A 27,034-nucleotide genomic window follows, 5' to 3' on the forward strand; every position below is an offset into this window, starting at 1 on the left:
ATGAACAAATATGGGACAACAAAAGAGAGGCAGTTTTAAGAAGTGTTTGCACAGATAGTTTAAAAAAAATTAAGCGCTTACGATAAAACAACCTATTTTTTGTGTTCGCAAAAAGAAAATATATTAAAGCCAGTGTGATCATGCATTCACAAAGAATGCAGATACTGTATACTGAAATTTCAGTTTGTTATACTTAAAATAGTGAAAGTTAATAGGTTCAGAATAAAAATTGATTTCCCTTTTCCAAACTTGTAATCTATAGATCATTTGTAACTACTTATCAGGTGTGTTGGATTAATTTGTCTTTTTGATTTTAAAAGTCACAAATTTACATACTGCATATGAAAAACCCGCATCATTGGAGGAAGTTAGGAAGACCCTCAATTCACCTCCTCGCATGGAAACACCAAATCCACACCTACATGTAGAGCAATTTCTCTTGAAGAACTAAGGGCTGATCGATCAGCTTCTGCACAACAAACGATAGAGGGACCTTACAGAGAAGGTTGTAGAGATGGAGACAGAGTAACAACAGGAGCCATACCCCCAACACTGCAAACTGTAGCAGGGAGGGATATCACTGAGTGGCCCATGTGCAGATTTAATCACTCTGGGGCATAGCAAAGAAAAACACAAACTGATTTAAAAGGCAGCTAGACTATAAGTGAAGAAAATCCATGTACTAACTGTAGAGCATTCACCAAATGGGTGGGGAAGTGCTAGAACTCTCTCTAGGGTCAGAATTGCTGGTGAGAGCCATTTTTGTATTTCCCTTCCAACTTGAAGAGCATGCAGGAGAAGGGTCCAGGCCCTCTAGCTGACCTGCTAGGACTTCCCCTTGGGCCCCACCTTGGGCTTCTCCTCTGCAAGCAATGGAGCCTGCTTGAGATTCTCTCTCTCTCCTCCCCTCTGCCCCTCCTCACCCTCTCTCTCTCTCAAAGTAAATAAATAACATTTAAAATGGCATCCCAGACCCCTAGCCCACACCAGCTCCAGTCATCCTGCCAAGGCAGTGCCAGGTAGTATACTTTGGCAGGCCCCCTGGCCTACACTTGATCCAGCCATCCCACCAAGGTGGCCCCAATATGGCACACTTCAGGACCCACGTACTCCAGCCCCCACTGTCTCACCAAGGCAGCCCTTTCAAAGTTCATACCAGGATACCCTACCCCATTCTCATTCCCCTTGTCTCCCATCAAGGCAATCCCAGAAAGGTATGCCCCAAGATCCTTAGCCCTTGCCCACTTGAGCTCCAGCAGCTTGCCAAAGCTTCCAAACTACACACAGTCTATGCAGGTATCATTTCTATACCAGTCCTTTTTCAATACTGGGAGAGGTAACTGTTCTGCCTCATAAAAACACAGAAAGTCAAACAAAATGAGGAGATAGTAATGTGTTCCAAACAAAAGAACAAGGTAAAACCCCCTATAGGGGTGAGGGTGGGATGGCGGGGGGACCCTAATGAAATAGAAGTAAGTAACTTACCTGATAAAGAGTTCAAAGTAATGGTCACAAAGATGCTCACCAAGCTTAGGAAAAGAATGGAAAAGCCGAATGGGAACTTCTGAATCACTATGAATGAATCACCAGCAGATGAAATGTTAGAGAAGAATGGATCAACAATCTGGAAAACAGAGTAGTGGAAATCACCCATTCAAAACAGGACAAAGAAAAAAGAATTTTTAAAAGTAAGATAGGTTAATGGACCTTTGGGGCAACATCTGGCATACTAACATTCATATTATAGGTGTCCCAGAGGAGAAGAGAGAGAAAGGGGAAGAAAACTCATGTGAAGAAATAGTGGCTGAGAACTTCCCTAACCTGAAAAGGAAATAGAAATCCACGTTCAGGAAGCCCAGAGGTTCCCAAACAAGTTGAACTCAAAGAGATCCACCAAGACATACAATTAAAATGGCAAAAGTTAGGGGTGCCTGGGGGGCTCAATTGGTTAAGCATCTGACTTGATTTTGGCTCAGGTCATGATCTCACTGCTGGTGAGTTCGGGCCCCACCTTGGGCTTCTCTACTGCAAGCAATGGAGCCTGCTTGGGATTCTGTCTCTCTTCCTCCCCCTCTGCCCTTCCTCACCTTATCTCTCTCTCAAAATAAATAAATAACATTTAAAATGGCAAAAGTTGGGGCGCTTGGGTGGCTCAGTTGGTTAAGTGGCTGACTTCGGCTCAGGTTATGATCTCACGGTCCGTGAGTTCAAGCCCCATGTCGGGCTCTGTGCTGACAGCTCAGAGCCTGGAGCCTGCTTCAGATTCTGTGTCTCCCTCTCTCTCTGCCCCTCCCCTGTTCATGCTCTGTCTCTCTCTGTCTCAAAAATAAATAAAACATTAAAAAAAAATTTTTTTAATGGCAAAAGTTAAAAATGGAGAATCTTAATGGCAGCAAAAGAAAAACAAATAGTCACATATGAAGGAAAACCCCGTAAGTTATCAACTGGGTTTTCAGCAGGAACTTTATAAGCCAGAGGAAGTAGCAAGATATATTTAAAGTGATGAAAGGAAAAACTTATAAACAAGAATATTCTGCCAGTAAGGTTATCATTCAGAATTGAAGGAGAGATAAAAGAGCTTTCCAGACAAGCAAAATCTAGAGGAGCTTATGACCACTAAACCAGCCTTAGGAGAAATGTTAAAGAGCCTTCTTTAAGTGCAAGAGAAAAGGCCATAACTAGAAATAAGAAAATATATTCAAGAAATAAATCTCACTGGTGAAGGCAAATATATAGTAAAAGCAGTGGATTAGCCTCTTAAGCTAGAGTTAAGGTTAAAAGACAAAAATAGAAATATCAGCTGTAACTGCAATAAATAAATGATGGATACACAAAATAAAAGGTGTAAAATATGACATCAAAAATATAAAATGTGGTAGGGGAGAGTAAAAGTGTAGTGCTTTTATTTATTTATTTTTTTAAGTAGGCTCCATGGCTTGAACTCAACTCATGACCCTGAGATCAAGAGTTGGATACACTACGAACCAAGCCAGCCACGTGCCCTGCAGTGAAGTGCTTTTAGAACCTGCACAACTATCAGCCTAAAATAGACTTGAATATATATGTTAGTGTATATGAATCTCATGGTAACAGCAAACCAAAACCTGCATTAGATACACAAAAAATAAAGAGAAGACAGTCCAAACATAACAATTAAAGGGGGGGGGGGGGCAGAGTACAAGATGAGAAGAAAGGAAAAGAGAAGAACTACAAAAACAACAAGAAAACAAGTAACAAAATCGCAATATCAGGAATTACTTTAAATGTAAATGGACTAAATCCTCCAATCAAAAGACATAGGGTGGCTGAATGGATTTAAAAACAAACAACCCCCCCAAACAACATATATTTAAATGCTGCCTACAAGAGACTCACTTCAGATCCAAAGACATAGACTGAAAATGAACGGATGGAAAAAGATATTCCATGCAAATGGAAATGAAAAGAAAGCTGAAGTAGCAATATTCATATTAGACAAAACAGACTTTGTAACAAAAGACAAAGAAGGACAGTACATAATAAAAGGATTATTCTGAGAAGATTTAACATTTGTCAATATTTATGCAGCAAGCAAACATAGGAACACCTAAATATATAAAACAAATAGACACAAAGGGAGAAATTGATAATAATACAGTAATAGTAGGGGACTGTAATACCCCACTTACATCAATGGATAGATAATGCAGACAAACTCAGTAAGGAAACATTGGGTTTAAACAACACATAGACCAAATGGACTTAATAGATATATACAGAACATTTCATCTAAAACCTGCAGAATGCACAACCTTTTTTTTTTTTTACTATTTTTTTAATTCTAGTATTAACATATAGTCCTTTATTAATTTCAGGTGTACAATATAGTGATTCAAAAATTCTATACATTACTCAGTGCTCATCATCATAAGTGTACTCTTTAATCCCCATCACCTATCCCACCTACCTCCCCTGTGATAACCAAGAGTTCTCTAGTTTTGTCTCTCTCTCTTCCTGTCTGTCTTTTCCCCTGTTCGTTTCTTAAATTCCACATATGAGTGAAATCATATGGTATTTGTCTTTTCTGACTTATTTCACTTAGCATTATACTATCTAGCTCCATCTGTGTTGTTGCAAATGACAAGATTTCATTCTTTTTATGGCTGAGTAATATTCCACTGTGTGTGTGTGTGTGTGTGTGTACGTGTGTACACACATACATACCACCTCTTCTTTATTCATTCATCAATCAAGGGACACTTGAGCTGCTTCCATAATTTGGTGATTGTAAACAATGCTATAGTGAACATAAGGGGGGGTGTGTATCCCTTTGAGTTATTGTTTTTGTATTTTTTTGGTAAATACCCAGCAGTGCAATTACTGGATCATAGGGTAGTAGAAAAATTCCCAATAAACAATCTAACTTTACACCTAAATGAACTGGAAATAACAAAGCCCAAAGTTAGTAGAAGGAGGGAAATAAAGATCAGAGTAGAAATAAATAAAATAGAAACTTTAAAAAACAACAAACAAAAGATCAACAAAACTAAGCACTGATTCTTTGAAAAGATAAACAAAATCAATAAACCTTTATCCATATTCCTCAAGAAAAAAAGAGAAGGTTTAAATAAATAAAATCAGAAATCAAAGAGGAGAAATTGCAACTAATGCCACAGAAATGCAAAGAATCCTAATAATTTATAAACAATTATATACCAACAAATTAGACAACCTCAAAGAAATGGGTAAATTTGTAAAAATATACAATCTTGCAAGATTGAATCATGAAAACATAGAAAACATGAACACGCCAATTACTAGTAGTAAAATTGATTCAGTATTTTAAAGCCTCCCAACAAACTAAAGTCACGTCCAGTGGCTTCACAGGTGATTTCTACTGAACATTTAAAGAGTTAATACCTGGAGCACCTGGGTGGCTTAGTTGGTTAAACATCCGACTTCAGCTCAGGTCATGATCTCACGGTTTGTGAATTTGAGCCCCACGTAGGGTTCTGTGCTGACAGCCTGGAGGCTGCTTCAGATTCTGTGTCTCCTCCTCTCTCTGCCCCTCCCATGCTCATGCTCTGTCTCTCAATAAAAAATAAGTGTTAAAAATTTTTTTTAATAGTGAATACCTGTCGTCCTCAAGTCATTCCAAAAAAATTGAAGAGGAAGGAACACTTCCAAACTCATTTTTTGAAACCAGTATCATGGTGATACCAACGCAGACACACTACAAAACAAAACAAACTACGGGCCAGTGTTACCCATAAACATAGATGTAAAAATCCTTAACAAAATATTAGCAAATCAGATTTTAAAATAACATTTAAAAGGATCATATTCATCAAGTGAAGTGGAATCTATCTCAGGATAATAGAATATTGTATGCTAACCATATTTTATTTAAAAGAAAAGAAAAAAGAACAATTAACATAGCCTTTCAATTCCATTGTTCTGAGAGGTATTTCTAAAGCTTATTTTGATGAAGTCTCCCCATAATATTTCAAGGAAAAATTAACTACATAAGAAAATAAGTAAAGTTTTCCTTCATTTTAACCTGTCAAATGAAGAAAGAATGTAATTTCCAAAATCCATCAGACTCACACCCAGAACTGAGTTTATACCTCCCATGCCTATCTCGGTTCATTAGTCTCCCCCCTTTCCACTGTGGATGTGTTCCAAGACCCACAGAGGGTGGCTGAAACTGCAGATAGTACTGTATTCTATGTGTACTATGTCTATTTTCTTATATAGACAGCACAGTAAGAGATGAACAATTACTGATAATAAAACAGAACAGTTATAACAGTACATTGTAATAAAAGTTACATGAATGTGGTGTTTCTCTCAAAATACCTTATTGCACCATACTTCCCCTTCTTGTGATGATATAACATGAAATGCCTGTGTGATGAGACAGCATGAGGTGAATGCCATTGGCATTGTGATACAGCATTAGGCTACTGTTGAGCTTCTGACCATACATCAGAAGGAGGATCATCTGTTTCCAGGCCATGATTGATGGCAGGTAATTGAAACCGCAGCATGTGAAACCACAGACAAGGGGGAACCGTAGTGCACTTGAAACACCACCGAAAACTGGGTACATGACAGAATCCAAATGTGTTTATACGAGTGTTTGGTCTTCATGGATACTGAATATAAAATCTCTCAGTAACAGATACCTTGCTTTTTTGAGTACTTAATGTATATTTTATATGCTAAACAAAAGAATGTTATTTCTTCTATTTTTTAAGTTTTTTTAAATTTTTCTTAATGTTTATTTTTGAGAGAGAGACCGAGAGTGGAGGGGTGGGGGCAGAGAGAGAAGGAGACACAGAATCCAAAGGAGGCTCCAGGCGCTAACTGTCAGCACAGAGCCCAACATGGGGCTTGAACCCACAGACCACAAGATCATGACCTGAGCTGAAGTCAGGCACTCAACCAACTGAGCACCCAGACGCCCCTTTTAAGTTTTTTTTTAAACCAACTTTATTGAGATGTAATTTACATACCATACAATTAACTCATTTAAATTGTACAATTCAATAGTTTTTGTATGTTACAAATTGTCTTTTTTTTATGTTTCAAGTTTTTATTTAAATTCTAGTTAGTTAACATATAGTATAATATTTGTTTCAGGAGTAGAATTAATGACTCATCACTTACATATAACACCCAGTGCTCTTCATGTCAAGTACCCCCCTTAATACCCATCACCCATTTAGCCCATCCCCCCACCCACTCCCCTCCAGCAATCCTTAGTTCTCTATAGTTAAGAGCGTTTTTTATAGTTTACCTCCTCCTTTTTTTTTTCTTTCCCCTATGTTCATCTGTTGTATTAAGTTCCTCATTTGAGTGAAATCCTATGGTCAGAATCCTCTGACTCATTGCACTTAACATAATACACTCTAGCTCCATGTTGTTGCAAATGGTAAGATTTCATTCTTTGTGATGGCTGAGTAATATTCCATTGTGTGTGTGTGCATGTATATACATATATGTGTTAGTACATATATGTACATACATGTACATGTACACACAGACACGCACACACACACACCACATCTTCTTTATCCATTCATCAGTTGGTAGACATTTGGGCTCTTTCCATAATTTGTCTGCTGTTGATAATGCAGTTATAAACATCAGGGTGCATGTGACCTTTTGAATCAGTAGTTTTATATTCATTGGATAAATACCTAGTTGTACAATTGCTGGGTCATACGGTAGTTTTTAACTTTTTGAGGGACCTCCATACTGTTGTCCAGAGCAGCTGCACCAGTTTGCATTCCTACCAACAGTGTAAGAGGGTTCCCCTTTCTCCTCATCCTCACCAACATCTGTTGTTTCTTCTGTTGTTAATTTTATCCATTCTGACAGGTGTGAGGTGATATCTCATTGTAGTTTTGATTTGTATTTCCCTGATGATGAGTGATGTTGAACATCTTTTCATGTGTCTGTTAGCCATCTGAATTTCTTTAGAAAAATGCCTATTTCTGTCTTGTGCCCATTTCTTCACTGGATTATTTGTTTTTTGGGTGATAAGTTTGATATGTTCTTTCTAGCTTTTGGATGCTAATCCTTTATCACATACGTCATTTGCAGATATCTCTTCCCATTCTGAAGGTTGCCTTTTAGTTTTGTTGACTGTTCCTTCACTGTGCAGAAGCTTTTATCTTAATGACCTCCCAGTAGTTCATTTTTACTTTTATTTCCCTTGCCTGCAGAAACATGTCTGGTAAGAAGTTGCTATAGCCAGTGTTAAAGAGGTTGCTGCCTGTGTTCTGTTCCAGGATTTTTATGGTTTCCTGTCTCAGTTTAGGTCTTTTATCCATTTTGTACTTATTTGTGTGTATGGTGTAAGAAAGGGTCCAGTTTCATTCTTCTGCACATTGCTATCCAGTCTTCCCAACACTTTTGTTGAAGAGACTTTTTTCCATTGGATATTCTTTCTTGCATTGTCAAAGATTAGTTGACCATAGTGTTGTGGGTCCATTTCTGTGTTTCCCCTGTTATGTTGATCTACATGTCTATTTTTTGTGTTAGTAGCATACTGTCTTGATGACTACAGCTTTGTAATATAGCTTGACGTCCAGGATTGTGATGCCTCCAGCTTTGCTTTTCTTTTTAAAGATTACTTTGGTTATTCAGGGTTTTTTGGGGTTCCATACAAATTTTAAAATTGTTCTAGCTCTGTGAAATGCTGGTGGTATTTTGATAGGGATTGCATTAAATGTGTATATTGTGGGGCACTTGGGTGGCTCAGTCAGTTAAGCGTCCGACTTAAGCTCAGGTCATGATCTCACATGGGCTCTGTGCTTACAGCTCAGAGCCTGGAGCCTGCTTCAGATTCTGTGTCTCCCTCTATCTCTGCCCCTAACCACTCGAATTCTGTCTCTCTCTCTCTCTCAAAAATAAATAAACATTTAAAATAAATAAATGTGTAGATTGTTTGAGTACAGGATATAAAATCAATGTACAGAAATCTGTTGCATTTCTATACACCAATAATGAAATAGCAAAAAGAGAAATCAAGGAATGTTATATTTTCCAAAAGGGATGCCTTTACTTGCTTTTAAATTTTCATTTTTCTGGGGCGCCTGGGTGGCTCAGTCGGTTGAGCGGTTGACTTCGGCTCAGGTCATGATCTCGTGGTTTGTGAGTTCGAGCCCCACGTCGGTCTCTGTGCTGACAGCTCAGAGCCTGGAGCCTGCTTCAGATTCTGTGTCTCCCTCTCTCTGACCCTCCCCCGTTCATGCTCTGTCTCTCTGTCTCAAAAATAAATAAACGTTAAAAAATTTTTTTTTTAATAAATTTTCATTTTCTAATTCTAAAAAGTTTCAGAAGAGAGAATATGTATGACCATGGTTTCTATGGCTGGAAAGGTATTTTTGAGATGCTCAGAATTAAGAATTTTACTATTATATTTAAAAATAGTACAATGCTGGGCACCTGGGTGGCTCAGTCTGTTGAGCATCCAATTCCTGATTTGGGCTCAGGTCATGAGTCCAAGGTCATGGGATTTAGCCTACATCAGGCTCTGTGCTGAACAAAGGGCTTGCTTGAGATTCTCTCTCTCTCTCTCTCTCTCTCTCTCTCTCTCTCTCTCTTTCTCTCTCTTTCTCTCTTTCTCTCTCTCTTTCTCTCTCTCTCTCTCTTTCTCTCTCTCCCCCTCACCCCTCCCTCTCTCCTTTCCCTCCCCCTTCCCTCCCTTCCTCCTTTTACCACCCCTTCCCTCCCTCCTTCTTTCTCTCCCTCTTTCCCTATCCCCGAATCATGTGCTCTCTGTCTAAAAAAATGTTTTAATAACAAATAGGAATAGTACAATGCTAATTAAAAGAAATTATCCCTGGGGCGCCTGGGTGGCTCAGTCGGTTGAGCGGCCGACTTCAGCTCAGGTCATGATCTCGCGGTCAGTGAGTTCGAGCCCCGCGTCGGGCTCTGTGCTGACAGCTCGGAGCCTGGAGCCTGTTTCAGATTCTGTGTCTCCCTCTCTCTGACCCTCCCCCGTTCATGCTCTGTCTCTCTCTGTCTCAAAAATAAATAAACGTTAAAAAAATTTAAAAATTAAAAAATAAATAAATAAATAAAATAAAAGAAATTATCCCTCAGTTTAGTGCTCTTGTAGTTGTCACTATGATCCAAATTGCAAGGTTAATGAGGAGCCCTCTACCCACCATATGCCTTGAAATATCAGCAAGTTCTTAATAAGTAAAACAGGTAGTGTTAGGAGCACAATGCAGAAATCAGCAGCTCCCATCAGGTAAGTGTGACTAGTGAAATGTATATTGCAGTAGGAGTGTGTATTACACAACTTTTTAGGGACCCATCAGTGCTTATACAAATATGATCACAAAGACATAAAATAAGGCTTATATTAAAAGAGTTTTCAAATGGCGGTGATGATAAATAAAATACAAAATAAAACTGTGGGGGCACCGGGGTGGCTCAGTTGGTTGAGGGTCCAACTTCGGCTCAAGTCATGATCTCGCAGTTAGCGGTTCAAGCCCCACATCAGGCTCTGTGCTGAGAGGTTAGGGCCTGGAGCCTGCTTCAGATTCTGTGTCTCCCTTTCTCTCTGCCCCTCCCCACTTGCTCTCTCTCTCTCTCAAAAAAAAAAAATAAACATAAAAAAACTGTGTTTTTATTCTCAATGTATTTACTGAAAAAGTTGTATATAAATGTCTTTGTATGGTTTTTCATATACTACACACATTTATCTAATACATGTACATTTACAAACATGCATATACATGTCATTTTATATTCGCAAAGCTACAGTTGAGATTTGTGTTTTCAACTATGTTGACCAAAGGTTCCTATAGTAGAATAGGAAAATACTTAGCCCTATTGAAGGTGACAGTCTTGGCAAATAGAGCTCTCTTCTTTTTACCACCCCTATAGAGAGTTTATTGTGCACTTTTCTGCGATAAGATGGGAAATCCAGTCCAAAAATTCATAAAATATTAGACAGTCACATGAAAGTAGGGCCTGAAGTACCAGTAAATGTTAAAAAGGAAGGAAAGAAGCGAGGGATGAAACCCACTCTGACAAATAGGCTGAATTTGCCCTATTTAATAGTATATCGAAGAACCAGAGCCTGTGACTGCTTTTAATCTGCAGGCCTTACTGCTGTGAATCATTTTTTTACATCTAGCTCAGGAATCTATTATATTCTTAGGCTCAGTTTCTAAGGGAAGAGATAAGAAATCAGACTGTGTTCCAGACATTTGGAAATATGACTGTGTTCCAAAGTCCATTTGTGTATGGATTTGATCATAAAGCCATGAATTCTAAGGAACAATTCATAGCTTGATGCAAGGCTCAATCCTGTGACCTTGTGGCTCAAGATATGGGGAATAAGGTATAACTTCTCTAATAGAACTACAGAGAGAACTACTAAATCTGCTGTCAATATAAGTGACACTCATTCTTCACTTTACTTATTCAGCAAGTATTTCTTGAACCCTTATGTATCAGGTAACATGGAAATCACTAGGAATAAAAGATGTACCAGAAAAAAATCTCTACCTTGAGTAGGTCACAGTGCAGTAGAGGAAGGAAAACACATTATAAACCCTTAGACATATAATGAGATGGGAAGTAACGATAGTAGGCTTTTGTTATCTTCTGACAGCATAGTGATCTGATTTTGCTACAGTCAAGAAGATTTACAGAGGAGATGATGCCGAATGTGAATCTTGATGCCTGTGTGTAGGAAAATGAAGGTGGAAAGTAACAGTCTAGACAGAGACAATAATATGGGAAAAGCATAAGAGCATGTCCTACTCTGACCCTGCATTTCTTGTGGACTGGCCCATGGCACGTGGGGAGAAATAGCAAGAAAAGGTTGCCATGATCAGAAGGGGTAGAACGTGCCACAGTAAGGAGTTTGATCTTCATTGTACAGACGGTGGGAAGCTATTGCAGCATTTAAATAGGGGAGAGATCTGATTAGGTGAGATTTCAGACAGTAGAGAAGATGGAGTGGAACTTGGCTGGGGGCAGGAGGACGTGTTAGAAGACTGTCAGAAGAGTTCAGATGAGAGGTGGTAAGGATGGAGGGTGTAGGAACTGCACACACTTGGAGGACAGACTTGAGGGACTTGTGGCTACTTAAATGTGGGTGTTCTGGATCACACTCAGGTTTTTAATTGTGAGACACAAAAGAACACTAGGTTTGACAGGAAACCCAGAGATTAAACTCTAGGTGTGTTCAGTTTGATGTACTTATGAAGCATGCAGAAAATTGGGCATTTGGAAGTATGGGTCTGGCTACAAACTGGAGAAACAGGTCACAGAGTCTTTGCATATCAGCGATAGTAAAGGTCACATAGGGTGATGCTTCCCCGCAAAAGTGTGGAGTGATGAAGGACCATTGCCAAGAACAGATACAAAGGAGAAAGGACCAAGAGGAGAAAGAAAAGACTAAGGACCACCAGTCTGGGAAAAGGAGGAAACATAAAGGGAGTAGTGTCAAGGGATAAGGAAATGCCAGGAAAAAGGGAAACATTTTTGGTAAATTTTACCACAGAACAATAAATTAATACTAGAAAAGCACCCAGAATTAACAACAAGACGACCACTGGCAGTCTCTCTGAGAGCAGCTTTAGTGGAGTGGTGAGGCATGACTTGCCTCATGAAGTCAGTGCCAGTAGGTCCCCAGCTTTTTTAAATTCATTTACAACCATTTACTTAAGTCCTCCAGCACTTTTTTTTTTTTCACATTCACACAAGTTCCCTACTTACACAGTCCAAATAAGACAGAGGGGTCACCTGACATCCACACTGTGGCCAAGAAAGAAGGCAGGTGTCCTAGAGTTCTCTTTGTAGTGTTCATGGGGAAACCCAGTCGTGCAGAGGGCTACAAGCAAGGCAGGTTGTTGTCCCCTCACCTCCCAGTTAGGGTAGTCTCTGGTCAATTTGGTTCCAAGTTACCTGCTGAAAGCAGCAGGGCAGTAAACAGTGAGAAGGGGATGGTAGGGAAAGTCTAGAGTAGTTGTCATGGGGCACATAGTGGCATTAGTGCACAAAGTAGGGTGTTAAATTCATGCACGAGGAACAAGCGAATGAACACAGTTTCCCACAGAGAGTGGAAGTGGGCCTGTACCAGCAGATTACCGTAACAGCTGCAGTTGCCATTGCCGATTGTCTGAAAGTTAGGCCACGCCAGCGAGAGGCATTTTAAGACCAAACACTGTTCTTAATGCTCCATCTCATTGGGCTTAATGACACATACTTAAAAACAAATGGACCATTCTCTAGAGGGCTGAGTTCACACTTGACTTCACAGAGTAGAAACTAAAAATGTTCTGAATTAACCCAAATCAATTTTTTAAAGATTTGCTGAGGAGAGAGGAAAGGGCACCTTTGGTTGAGACCCTGGCGCCATATGAAACATGTAAACACTTGATTAAATGAAAATAGGCCATCCTTTCTCTCCTTTAGACACTAAGCTTTTATCCTGCTCTTTTTTTTTTTTTACTTTAATTGGAAACATTTTAAAGTTTCAGAACAAGTTTTGTTCTAAATAAGTGAACACTTATTTTTCTCCCTTTCTAAAAACGTCAGAGATTGCAAGCGTAAATCTTTCTTCTCTTCAACTATCAAGTAATGAACTGTTTGGTTCCAATTGTAATTATTATCTAGATTATATATTTTCCCATGTGTTGTTGGAATGTCTAATATGCTCTGCATTCAGTTCCCCTAGCAGTTTCTAGAAGAAGAACATCATTGGCCATCGTATAACTTCCCCAGGTGAAAGTATCCACAGCCAAGAACAATAGCATGAATTCTAGGCACGTTTATTTACCACACATTGTCTCCAAATATCATAATGTCCTATTAAGAAATTTTGCAGGATGTGATTTAAAAGAGGGCCCTCTCGGCACCTGTTGGGATGAGCACTGGGTGTTGTATGGAAACCAATTTGACAATAAATTTCATATTAAAAAAATAATAAAAATAAAATAAAAGAGGGCCCTCTCTTACTGTGGCTCTTTAGGCTTCAAGGAAATTAGCCCTTCTAGCTGGTGTTTCTGAAAGTGAGTTATCAAATTTACTAACCAATTTCATTTGGGTTGTGGCCTGAATGTTTGCAAATGTCAGCTTTAGCCTCTGGCAGTTTAAAAGCCGAGCTCAGCTTAAGGTATCCTCTAGCAATTAGGTTTACCTTCTTTTTATTTCATTCTCATCATGACTCAGATATTCACTTCACTCCACCCACCCCTCCCCAAATTATTCTCCATAAATGGCCAGAACAGGCTAATGAACCTACAGTAATGCCTTGATTTATAGAGTTGTCATGCTGATTTATTCAATATACATGTATTGAGGAACCAGCCTACAATGGGGTGTAGCAGATAAGAGTTGATAATAACATGGTCTTTTTTCCCTTGGGATACAGTCTTCACAGTCTATTTGTAAACCAGTCGGTAAAGAACATTGGAGTTCTATGATGGAGATGTGCACAGTGCACGGAAGTGGGCCATCTCTTCATCAACTGTACTACATATTGATTTGTAAAATAGTGTGTATCAGTAGGGAGGAATCCCCATTTTGTTTAATTCATTTGGCAATTCCTTTTATAAAGCACAGTCCTTTTGCAAATACCTTCTTAGTTCATTTCTCTTGTAAATCTAGAGCATCTTTTTTTTTAATTTTTTTTTAACGTTTATTTATTTTTGAGACAGAGACAGACAGAGCATGAACAGGGGAGGGGCAGAGAGAGAGGGAGACACAGAATCTGAAACAGGCCCCAGGCTCTGAGTAGTCAGCACAGAGCCTGACGCGGGGCTCGAACTCACGGACCGCCAGATGATGACCTGAGCCGAAGTCAGCCGCTTAACTGACCGAGCCACCCAGGCGCCCCTAGAGCATCTTAAAGTAGGGCACACTTATAATTCTTGTCCTTGAAATCAGCATGCAAGAGTAAATATTTGTTAGATGTCACAGCATTGTGATCTGTTTTAAACTGTTAAAGTTTGTGTGAATTAAGAGTTAGCATATATGTATTTCATTTTCTTTCATGTAGAATCTTGCAGCTGGGTAGTTTCTTAGAGATCATATGCTCTTGAGATGGAAAACTTGAAGTCCAGAATTTAGGACTCACTCCAGTCCACAGTGTGAAAGAAGATAAGTGGGGCCTAATTTGCCAGTTTGCTTTTCACACAAAAATGTTTTCATCTGTGTTTAGAGTATTCTTAGGAGCATGGATCTAGCACCAATATATTTAAGTTCTCAGCTTTTATATGTATAAAACATGACGTAAATTCATCAGGTCATGTTCAAGAAAGCCTTACAGAATAAATTGTGAATTAAAAAATAGATGTTATTCTCTTTTCATGCCATTTGTTAGAGCCACAGTTATGATACATGCTCTCTAAAAGTTCAATTAGCAGATTCCTCAGGATATTTAAAGTTTCGTGTCACCTTCTAAATGTCATGTTAAAGATAGAAATATTGTTACATTTGGGAGAATTTTTTGCCATAAAATAGCCTATATGATGAAAAAAATGCAGGTCAAGAATGAGGGAGTGGTAGGGAATTTTATCTTGCTTCTGGAAGCCTGAGTGTCTCTAAGTCCAGATGACTGTCTGTCGTGGCAAGGAAATGGAATACTGTTTAATATTTGGCCTCTTTTCCCTGATTGACCCACATGAACCAGTATGGAGGACAAGTATGGAGAGTAGAGAGGACAGCTTCTCGAGTTTTTCTCAACAAGGGAAGGGCTGCACATTAACTGTGGTGTATTCTAGAAGAGGTTGGAAAGTAGAAAGAGAAGAAAATAACCAATGGAACAGGGTGTTCATGCTGGTGAAGAGATCGAGATGAAAAGCCCTGGTGGAGGGATGACCTTTTGCAGAGCCTGGAAGAAAAGAGGTGAAGATAGACCTGGCTGTCGAGATCTTTGTTATGTCTGGATTTAAAGCTGAGAATGTTCCTGTCTCATCCCTTCAGTTTTCACTTCAAGCCAGGCAAGGCCATCTTCTAAGAGATGTGGGGGGTGTGGGGGGGATAGGTTTGGGGTCAGAGGAGAGTTGGTGTTTTGTGGCTTTGCAGGCCACATGGATTCTTGGCTCTGCTGTTGAAGCTTGAGAGCCATCATAGACAGTAAGCAAACAAATGGGCATGGCTGTGTTCTAGTAAAACTTTATTTGCAAAAACAGGTGGTGGTAGTGGTCTCATTTGTCTCAAGGACTGTAGTTTGCTGACCTCTAGATTATGACAATTTCCAGTATGTGGGCAGAGTTAAGTAGAAGTGCATACTGTTAGAAAACAGGGGGCTAAGGTGCTTCAAGATTAGCTTATTGACTACAAACCATCCAGATCGAACATTTAGAGAAAACTCCACTACCAACAGAATATACACTCCTTAAGTGCACAAGGAACATTCTCCAGGATAGATCACATGCCAGGCCAGAAAACAAGCCTCAATAAATTTTAAAAATATGAAATCATCTGAGTATATTTTCCATTAGCATTGGAGTGAAATTGGAGGGGTGCATGAGTGGCTCAGTCAGTTGAGCATGCAACTTTGGCTCAGGTCATGATCTCACAGTTCGTGGGTTTGAGCCCCATGTCAGGTTCTGTGCTAACAGCCCAGAGCCTGGAGCCGGCCTCAGATTTTGTGTCTCCCTCTCTCTCTACCCCTTCCCTACCTACAGTCTGTCTCAAAAATAAACATTAAAACAATTTTAAAAGAAATTAGAAATCACTAACAGAAAGAAATTTGGGGAATTCACCAAGATGTGAAAATTAAATAATACTTCTTAATCTGGTGGGTCAAAGAAGTCACAAGGGACATTAGAAAATTCTTTGAAATGAACGAAAATGAAGACCAAACATACCAAATATGGGATGCAGTGTTCAGAATGAAATTCATAGCTATAACTTCCTACATTAAGAAAGAAGAAAGCTGTCAAATCAAAAAGCTAATCTTCCATCTTAAGACAGTAGACGTGTAAGAAAAAGGAACAGTAATCAAAAGGGTCTGAAATGGGCTAAGGAGATGGAATAGAAATAAAGCCCAGATAGAGGGGAAAAACAATTTCTCTGTAATGGCAGCAGAGGGAAAGTAGGATAGTTTCTGTGTTTGCTGTAAGTGTATAAAGTTCCCATCTTTACCATTTTCATCTGTTTTCTTTGTGAAGCTGGATATGAAGTGACAAAAAGGCATAGAGCTTTGGAGATTTGAAGAATACTCCTTGTGTCGTATGGTTGAAAAAGTCCTTGTATGGATGGAATTGACTAGAGGGAATTATTAAGAATGTCAGGCCATTGAGGATCCTTTTGAGGCTGGCAGCAGTGTATTAGAGAGGAACTACTGATCTACCCTGTTGTGTGATGCCCTCAGCTGCACTTGAGTATACTGGGGAAGGCACAGAAAAGGCAAATGTTCGCACTCATATATGGCCAGGATTTTTCCTTGTCAGCGGAGATAGAAAGATATGGGCAGGGAAATTTAGGATGTTGCTTAGTCAGGCGAGATGGAAAGATAAATGGGCAGGGAAAATTAGGATGGTCAATAAGCTAGAGAAGGATGGACCTAAAAGTAAAAAGCTAATGAATAGGGAGCAAGTAGAGGGGTCAATTAACTGGAGATCACATAGGCAAACCAGCTCCTCAAGGGTAGGGAATCTGTTTTGTTTACTAATGTGCCTCAGCCCTCAGAATAGTGGCTGGCACATAAGTGGAAAATACTTGTACTGAATGAATCACCATGGCAGAGCGAGAATCATTTATCAGCAAGCTGGAAGAACAGTAGGTTGTGGTCAGGGTCAGAAGCTTGAACGGAGAGTCAGATGGAGGAGGTAAAGTGTCATGAATGAACATCTTGTATGTCTGACATGCACATGTAGTAGGTTTTTGGTAACTGTTAACCTTTATCATTACTTTCTTTGGCCTGTTACAGGAATTATGTTTAAAGAAATAAAGTAGAGTCATTTCTCTACAATTGGATGAGTTGACCTTTCCCAAATAACTATCATTTAAAGCCATTGGAACAATCAGGGTTGTTAGATTCTACTTTACCTGGGTGGAATCAACCAACCAAATACTAGTAGGAATTACCATCCTTTCGTAATCAGCCTTCTAGCTATGAAGGCCAGAAGCCCAGAGTACTTCGAATGCTACCTGTTGTTCTGTTTAGTCTATCACAAGTGTGGACACTTTTATATTTATAGTGCTGTATCACCTTCCTAAAGTTATGTTGACCTTTCAGTGGGCTTTGAAAGGCCTTTTTTTTCCTTGCTTTTAGTACTGGCCTAGCTTACTTTCATGAGTTTTTGCTTTATTGAATTTCACAGAATATTGTGTTTTTTACAAATTGAAGTTTTGTGGCAACCCCACATTAAGCAGGTCTGTCGGCACTATTTTTCCAGCAGCATTTGCTCCCTTTGTATTTGTTACATTTTGGTAATTCTCAAGATATTTCAAACTTTTTCATCAGTATCCTAGAACCAAATCTTCAGTACTTCCAAGCTATGCCTGAAGGAGTCTGAAATCTCATTTAAAATTAGGGATGGCTGTTTGCAAACTGAAAAGTTTACAGAAGGAGGCTGAAATGATAATCTTGTTTTTAAACAATGCTGTTGTTTTTCCATTTAGCTTAATTAGTCAAAGAAGTATTTTGAATTTGAGAATTCACATCTTTTCTGAATAACTTGCCGTAGTTCTTACCTGGCACCCAGTAGTATAATTACTCATACACGGTAAAAAAAGTCTGTACTGACTGATCTTTAATTGTAAAATAAGCAGTCCTCTTAAATGCTCTTCTCTCTACTTCTTTGCCTAGTAAATTTCTTTTATGATCTACCTCAAATATCTCCTCTCACATTATCTCCAGTGCTTAACAGACAAATGAACAGGATTCAGTCCTTAGAGTCATTCACACTAATTTCTATTACACTGCCATTATTTATTTGTCTATCTGTTCCTGTCCTTGCCTTTTATTTACCAAGGAGTGGGGACTTTGTTTTATTCATCTGAGTGTCTCCAGTGCCTGTGTGTGCCTGCCACGCAGGACATACTCCAGAATTGTCTGGCAAACGAGTTTGACAGCAAGAAAACACATTTACAAGTACTTTGCAGACTTGGGTTGGAAAATCTTCCCCTCTAAAGGATTTTGCCTCTTTAGGATTTTCTGCAGTTAGGATACTGCTGTTAGGTGAGCAGTGATTAATTGATTATGGCTCAGTGATGCAACCAGTAGATGTAATTAACTTAGAGAAAAGTTAGCCTTTTATTCCTATACCAGCTTATTTTAAGTTAAGCATAACACACACTTGATATTCAGTGTAGGTTTGTTAAAAGTACAGACATCTACCAAGACATTAACAAGGGACCATTATTGGTGTGGTGTTTTTTTAACTTTTTCCTTTATATTGTTTTCACTCTTTTTATTTTCTATTTCAGTATATATATTGGGAAATATATTTTCCATTTTTAAAAGATATGGTACATAATAGAGACGAGAAATAAATGCTTTGGTACATTTTGGAACCAATCAGCTGGGTCAAATTGGGCCAGTCCATGATGCTTTGGCAACAAATTTCAGTGGCTTAGAAAAGCAAAAGTTTATTTCCTGAGGGACAGTTGGAGTTCTTTTACACCCAGTGTCTCAGATCCAAGCTTCCTCCACCTCTAAGTGGCTTCCAAAGTTGCTGCAGCCAGGGGAGGGACAGATGGAGGAGACTTGCCAGCTCTCACGAGCCTCAGCACACGTCACTTTGCCGTGGCTAAGACGAGTCACGTGGCCCCAAGCTTCCTGCAAAGTACAGTCAAAAATGTAGAAGAATACCAATTGTCTCTAACATGCTATTTGTCACATTTTGGTAATTCTCACAGTATTTCAAGCTTTTTCATTTTATTTTACAGTTACTGTAATGAATGTATGCTGGATCCAGACTGTGGTTTTTGCTACAAGATGAACAGATCAACTGTCATTGACTCTTCCTGTGTTCCAGTTAATAAAGCATCTACAAATGAGGCAGCATGGGGCAGGTATGTCATTTATTATATACCATAAGAACATGAAATGAGCTTTCAGAATGAAACCTTTTTATTACTATATTCCCTATGCTATACATTTCATCTTTGTGACTTATATATTTTATAACTGGAAGTTTATACCTTTTAATCCCTTTCACATTTCACTCATCCCCTCCAACCAAACTCCCCTCAGGCAACCACCAGTTTGTTCTCTGTATTTAAGAGTCTGTATTTTTGTTAGTTTTTTTCATTTGTTTGGTTTTTAGATTCTACATATAAATGAAATCAAATGGTATTTGTGTTTCTTCATCTGACTTACTTCACCTAGTCTGATTCCCACGAGGGCCACTCTTGTTGTCACAGATGCAAGATCTCATTTTTTTTTAATATTTGAGTAATATGCCATTGTGTATATATGCCACATCTTCATCCATTAACCTATTGTTGGACACTTGGGTTGCTTTCATATCTAAACTATTGTAAATAGTGCTGCAGTAAACATAGGGGCGCATATATCTTTTGAAATTTGTGTTTTTATTTTCTCCAGGTAAATACCTCATAGAGGAATAACTGGATCACATGGTAGTTCTATTTTTAATTTTTTGAGGAAACTCCATGTTTTTCATAGTGGGCCGCGCCAATTTGCATTCCCACCAACAGTGCACGAAGGTTCCCTTTTCTCCACATCTTTGTGAACACTTGTTAGATCTTGTCTTTTTGATTCTAGCCAATCTGACAGGTGTGAGGTGCTATCTCATTGTGTTTTGATTTCATTCCCCTGATGATTATTGACGTTGAGCATCTTTTCATGCGTCTCTTGGTCATCTGTATGTCTTCTCTGGAAAAATGTCTGTTTTGATATTGTGCCCATTTTTTTTTACATCAGATTGGTTTTTGAGTATTGAGTTTTATAAATTCTTTATATATCTTGGATGTTAACCCCTTTATCAGATATATATCACTTGTAGATATCTGCTCCCATTCACTAGGTTGGCTTTTTGTTTTGTCGGTGGTTTCCTTTGCTATGCAAAAGCTTTTATCTCAGGGATGCAAGTGTGGTTTAATACTCATAAACCATTCATTGTGATATATCACATTAAAAAGAGGAAGGACAAAAACCATATGATTATTTCAGTAGATGCGGAAAAAGCATTTGACAAAATGTGTTTGTTCATGATAAAAAAAAACTTTACACAAAGTGGGTTTAGAAGGAGCATACCTCAAACTAATAAAGTCCATATATGAAAAACCCAGAGCTGACATCATACTCAGTGGTGGAAAACTGAAAGCTTCTCCTCTAAATTCAGGAACAAGACAAAAATGTCCAGTTCACCACTTTTACTCAACACAGTACTAGAAATCCAAATTAAAGTAATCAGACGAGAAAAAGAAAAGGCATCCAACTTGGTAAGGAAGAAAACTGCCACTATTTGCAGATGATATGATACTATAAAGATTCCACCAAGTAACTATTAAAACTGAAAAATGAATTCAGTAAAGTTGTAGGATGTAAAATTGATATGCATTTTTATACCCTAATAACAAAGCAGCAGAAAAAGAAGAAAACAATTCTATATTCAGTTGCCCCCAAAGAACAAAAGCCTCAAAATAAATTTTACCAAGCAGATGAAAGACCCGTACTCCGAAAACTGAGAGACAATGGTGAAAGAAATCAAAGATGACATAGACAAAATAGAAAGTTATACCATGCTCATGGATTGAAAGAATTAATATCATTAAAATGTCTATACTACCGAAAGCAATCTGTAGATTCATTGCAATCCCTATCAAAATACCAATTGCATTTTTCACAGAACCGGAAGAAATAATCCTAAAATTTGTATGGAATAAAAAAGACTTCAAATAGTCAAAGAAATCTTTAGAAAAAAGAACATAGCTGGAGGTATCACAATCCCAGATTTCGACAAAGCTGGTCCTGGCACAAAAATACACAGATAGATCATTGGAACAGAACAGAAAGTCCGGAAATAAATCCACGTTTTTCCGGTCAATTAATCTATGACAAAGGAGGCAGGAATATACAATGGGGATAGAGTCTCTTCAACAAATAGTGTTGGGAAAGCTTGAAAGCTGTATGCAAAAGAATGAAACTGGATCGCTTTCATACACCATACACAAAAATAAACTTATAGTGTATTAGACATCTCCTAAATGTGAGACCTAAAATCATAAAATTCCTAGAAGAAAACATAGGCAGTAATCTGATATGAGCCTTAGCACTACTTATGGCTATATCTCCTCAGGCAAGGGATACAAGCAAAAATAAACTATTGGGAGTACACTAAAATAATAAGATTTTACCCAGCAAAGGAATAGGTCTTATTTTTGTTGTTGTTGTTGATTTATTTATTTTTATTTTATTTATTTATTTATTTTGAGAAGAGAGAGAGCATGAGCAAGGGAGGGGCAGAGAGAAAGGGAGAGAGAGAATTCCAAGCAAGCTCTGTGCTGTCAGCACAGAAACATATGCAGGGCTGGATCTCACGAACTGTGACATCATGACCTAAACCAAAATCAAGAGTTGGATGCTCAACCAACTGAACCTTCTAGGCACCCAGGAACAATTCTTACTTGTATTTATTTTTATTTTTTAACAGACTTTTTCTTTTTTTTAGTTTTATGTATTTGTTTTGAGAGAGAGAGAGTGAGTGACTGAGAGGTAGAGAGAGAAGGAGACAGGGGGTGGGGGGCAGGGGAGGGGAGGGGAATCCCAAGCAGGCTCTGCACTGACAACACAGAGCCCAATGTGGGGCTTGAACTCACAAACCGCTGAGATCAAGACCAGAGCCAGAGTCAGACGCTTAACCAACTGAGGCAAGTCTTATTTTTTAAACTTACAGAATGAGTATGTTTATAATCAGTGACTTCAATGACTGCAGTTCTTTTAAACTAGTCTTTTAAACAATCTTTTAAACTGATTTTCATAACAGTATTACTTTCCAGTATATACTGGTGAAAGAAGGGCATGAAACACTGCAGTTGTATGTTACACAAACTTAGAGTAGAAAGCACTCAAGTCTAGATTCCAGGAAATCCAGATTCCAGACCCAACTCTGTCCTAAGCTGTAGGAGTTTGTCTCTTGAGACAAATGTTCCTACATATTCCAAGGCGATTTCTCCCACTGCACATTGTTTAACTGCACCAGTAATTTTCAAACTCTGAAACTTAAGTAAAAGAGAATTTTGAAGTCAACATAAATATCACTTTAAAGTCTTTCATGGAACTGCTGTTTTCTTTGAGTACTTTCCTGGAGTTTAGTGAAATTAAGCAATGTAATGATAAAAGTTGGCAGTCATTGGCATGTAATCAGTCTAGAAAGCTATAAACCTTTCTCTTTTTGACAGATTACATTGTGGTAGGCACATAAATGAAATATTTGTATAGAACAAATATTCCCCACATTTATGAACTAATACATATATCTATGCATGCAGAAAATATGTAAATATTCTTTGATATGGCTTTAACTTCTTATATGTTCTAAATTCCCATAAAAAGAACAATATGCTCTTTTCCTGTCTGCCTCATAGAACTGAAGAAGGCAATGAAATCTGTAAAGTACTTGTAGCTCCTCAAAGCTGTAAAGTATAATGTATCATTATTAATCATAATGCTGTTGTCATTAATCATTTTATTAGGGAATTACTTCAAAGAAGAATTAAATTATACAGTATTTGACTCAAAATCCAGACCACATTTTAAATATAGTAATTACAAATAAATATGTAAAAGAAATGCAATTATTACTTAAAATCAGAGCTTGAAAAGAGCTTCTTTTAAAAATACCCAGTGTATAATTTTCATCAGCCAAGCTTCATTAGTGAGTTAATTGATTAAATATTTCTGGATGTAATACTTCACAGTTTTAACCCTTATGATTCTTTTTTCAATAGACAAAAACTGAAAGTTTGCTTGTCTAAAATTATGAATATGTCATGAAATTTATCTATGTCATTTCCTGTACTTTGCAGAATTAACTTTAAAACATATTAGAAATGTATACTAATGATAAAGGAGCACTAAAATTAGGCATTTCTCCTGTCCTCAGTAGAAGGTCTTGAGATCAGAGGCCTCAAAAGAGTAGTTTTGTTCTCACTATTTGCACATAACAGATTGTACGGGTTCTTAATAGAAATGTATATTATTTCTTTTATGTTAACTTATTCTTACGTGTTATTTATATATTTAGACCATTATTCCTTGATTGCACTCACTACTAGAGAAAAGCGAGGCACAGATTATACGTAGGGAAAAATACAAATAGTTAAACAGTGTGTACAGAGAACTTTTAGGTTTGTAGAATATTCTTAGAATGATCTCAAACTCTCTGCCACTCCCCTTCAAAAAAAAGAACAGGCTTTCTCACTCTTCTCTCTGTTGAGTGACAAGCCTCTTCTAGCTTAGCCACTGTGATTGGCTGCTTCAATCTGTGCTAGGAAAAAGGCAGTTACCTTGAAAAATTCCTGCAACATATTTTCCATTTATAGGTAAATGACATTCATTATATTTTTGTTGGTTGATATCTTTTATACAGTGCTTTGGGGTAGAATTCTCAGGGCAAAGTCTACCATTGTCTTGTATTTGCATCCGAGATATACTGTTTATAGATATTTTGGGGTCAAGAATTGGGAAAATTCAGAGCCGTATATCCCGATCTCTAACTGTAGCTATTTCCTGAACAGACACCAGCTGGAATAGTAATACCACTCATGATGGAGATAGTATGATGATTTTGGTGAACTCAGAATTGTCTCAAAATAACAAAAACCATTTGCCTATATAATCAACTATAATAAGCTGTAGGGGTGCCTGGGTAGCTCAGTTGGTTAAGTGTCCGACTCTCAGATTCGGCTCAGGTCGTGATCTCATGGTTCATGAGTTCGAGTCCCACATCAGGCTCTGCACTGATGGCACTGAGCCTGCTTGAGATTGTCTCTCTCCTAATTTCTCTGCCCCTCCCTGGCTTGTGCTTACTCTCTCTCTCTCTCTCTCTCAAAATAAATAACTTAAAAAAATTAGTTGGAAATAAAACTTTAAGTCAGCTGGCATGCTTTTCTAATATCTATGTTGTTAAATTTCAATAGAAAGTTTTTATTTAATTAGTTGTCTAAAGAAGATACATAATTGGCCAATAGGCACGTAAAAAACTGCTCAACATCACTAATCATTAAGACAATGCAAATCAAAACTATAATAGATACTATTTTATACCCATTAGGGTGGCCACTATCAAAAACATTGTTGTGGAGGATGTGGAGAAATTGGAAACTGGTACACTGTTGATGGAAATGTAAATTGGTACAGCCACTATGGAAAACAGTGCAGTGGTTTCACGAAATTTTAAAAAAGAGAATTATATATCATCTGACAATTCCATTTATGAATATACATCGAAATGAATTGAAGGAAAGGTCCTAAAGAAATATATGAATGCCTATGTTCATGGAAGAATTATTCATAAAAGCCAAAGATGGAAGCAATGCAAGTGACAGGTGACAGATGCATGGAAAAAGAAAATGTGGCCTATACATTCAATGATGTATCATTCACTTAAGGAAATTATGGCACATAGTACAACATGGATGAATCTTGAAGTCATAAGATAAGTGAAATGAGCCAGTCACAAAAATACATATGGCTCCACTTATATGTGGTACCCAGAGTAGTCAACAGAAAGAAGAATGGTCATTGGCACAGGCAGGGGGAAGTGGTGAATAGTGTGTTGTCGTTTAATGGGTGTGGGCTTTCAGTTTTGCAAAATGAAAAGGGTTTTGGAGATTGCTTCATACATCAAGATGAATATACTTAACACTACTAAACCGTACCATTTAAAATGGTTACGATTTGGAGCACCTGCATGGCTTAGTTGGTTAAGTGTCCAACTTTGGCTCAGGTCATGATCTCACAGTTCGTGAGTTCGAGCCCCTTATCAGGCTCTGTGCTGACAGCTCGGAGCCTGGAGCCTGCTTCTCTGTCCCTCCCCGCTCATACTCTGCCTCTCCCTCAAAATAAATAAATGCTAAAAAAATTTTAATAAATGAATAAATAAATAAAATGGTTAAAATTTTAAATGGCAAATTAAGATGCTAAGTTTTTGGGGCATCTGGGTGGCTCAGTCTGTTAAGCATCCGACTTCCACTTGGGTCATGATCTCGCGGTTACTGAGTTCGAACCCCTTATCAGGCTGTATGCTGACAGCTCGGAGCCTGGAGCCTGCTTCAGATTCTGTGTCCCCCGTCTCTCTATCCCTCCCCCGCTCATGCTCTGTCTCTTTCTCTCCCAAAAATAGATAAACATTAAAAAAATTTTTTAAATGCTAAGTTTTATGTTAATGTGTATTTTACCACAATTAAAAATAAAAAAGTAAAACCCATAAAAAATTATTTAGCATACTTCTAGAAAATACACTGAATTGATGGAAAACATTCTCACCCTATCATCCCTTACACTGCCATATGCATCCCCTACACATGCAAGTACAAGTTTCATGCACAGGTGAATTTGAGGGAGATCCCCAGGTGCCACAAATAAGAGCAAGAGCAGCAAGCCACAGGGAAATCCGGGAACCCAGGGAATATCAGAAGGGAAGCAAACCTTGAGAGTGAGAGACCAGCATTTTAGCTGCTGAGAGAGATGGAGCCCCAGGCTTTGTCTGTGGAGCTATGCAGTGCCGTACAGGCTCTGAAATAGGGACAAGAAAATGTGTCAGGCTGGGCTGGGCTGGGTAAGCTGTAAACTTCTCTGCTGTAGGGCCTTGATTAGAAATAGTGTCACACAGGAGAAAGGAAAGCCAGGAGCCATTACTATGAGGAAATACAGGTTCTCACGTCACAGTGCCTATCCGTAGAGCCACCTCAGAAATAAACATGCAGTGGTCAGAACCCAGGACTTCCATGGAAGGCAACTCAGTAAATGTGAGAGGACCATCAGAAGTTACAAACTACATCAATTAATGAGGAAAAGAAGCCAAGTATGACAGAACGGAGAATCAATACCTAAAGAAGCTTGCATTACAAAAAAGATATGAAATTTTAAAATCTGTTTGAAGAAATAAAGGAAATAGTATAATTTTGTCAATTATACTGACAGTTGCATGCTTGATGTGTGCAGTGTATGTATATGTGCATGTATATGTGTATACACATATATAACAAATGTCATACTTATGCAAATTTTGCTAAAAATAAAAATAAATCTTGGAAAGCTAAAATTCTAGATAAATAACATAGAATGGGGTATGGGAACTTTTAGAAAAAAAATCCACGTACATTCATTTGTTTGCAGAAGGAAATGGAGATTATAATTAAGGTTTTCAGCTTGTTAATTATAAGTGTCAAAAATGTGAGTGTAGTCTCTTAAAAATATGTACTAGTGGGGGGGGGGAATAAAATCAAGCAAACTACTAAGATAAGAAAAGAGGAAAAACTATAGTTAAGGGAAATTACCAAAAAAATCAAAATTAAATGTAAATGCAATGGTTATTATAATAAAAATAAACCAATTAAACAACCTATGAAAGGCAAATATTCTCATACT

At 38.1% G+C, this 27,034-nt stretch overlaps 1 protein-coding gene across 1 annotated transcript in view; it reads left to right on the plus strand.

Moving 5' to 3' along the window:
* The window catches only part of SLC2A13 (solute carrier family 2 member 13), a 378,633-nt gene that overhangs the window by 271,140 nt on the left and 80,459 nt on the right, over window positions 1–27,034 (plus strand). The window contains exon 7 of the mRNA XM_019452458.2: window positions 19,363–19,488. Coding sequence (XP_019308003.1) covers window positions 19,363–19,488 — 126 coding nt within the window. The remainder of the gene's footprint in view (window positions 1–19,362; window positions 19,489–27,034) is intronic.

This window comes from Panthera pardus, unplaced genomic scaffold (genome assembly GCF_024362965.1).
Source record: "Panthera pardus isolate Hobbes unplaced genomic scaffold, ASM2436296v1 HiC_scaffold_6, whole genome shotgun sequence".
NCBI classification, from domain to species: Eukaryota; Metazoa; Chordata; class Mammalia; order Carnivora; family Felidae; genus Panthera; species Panthera pardus.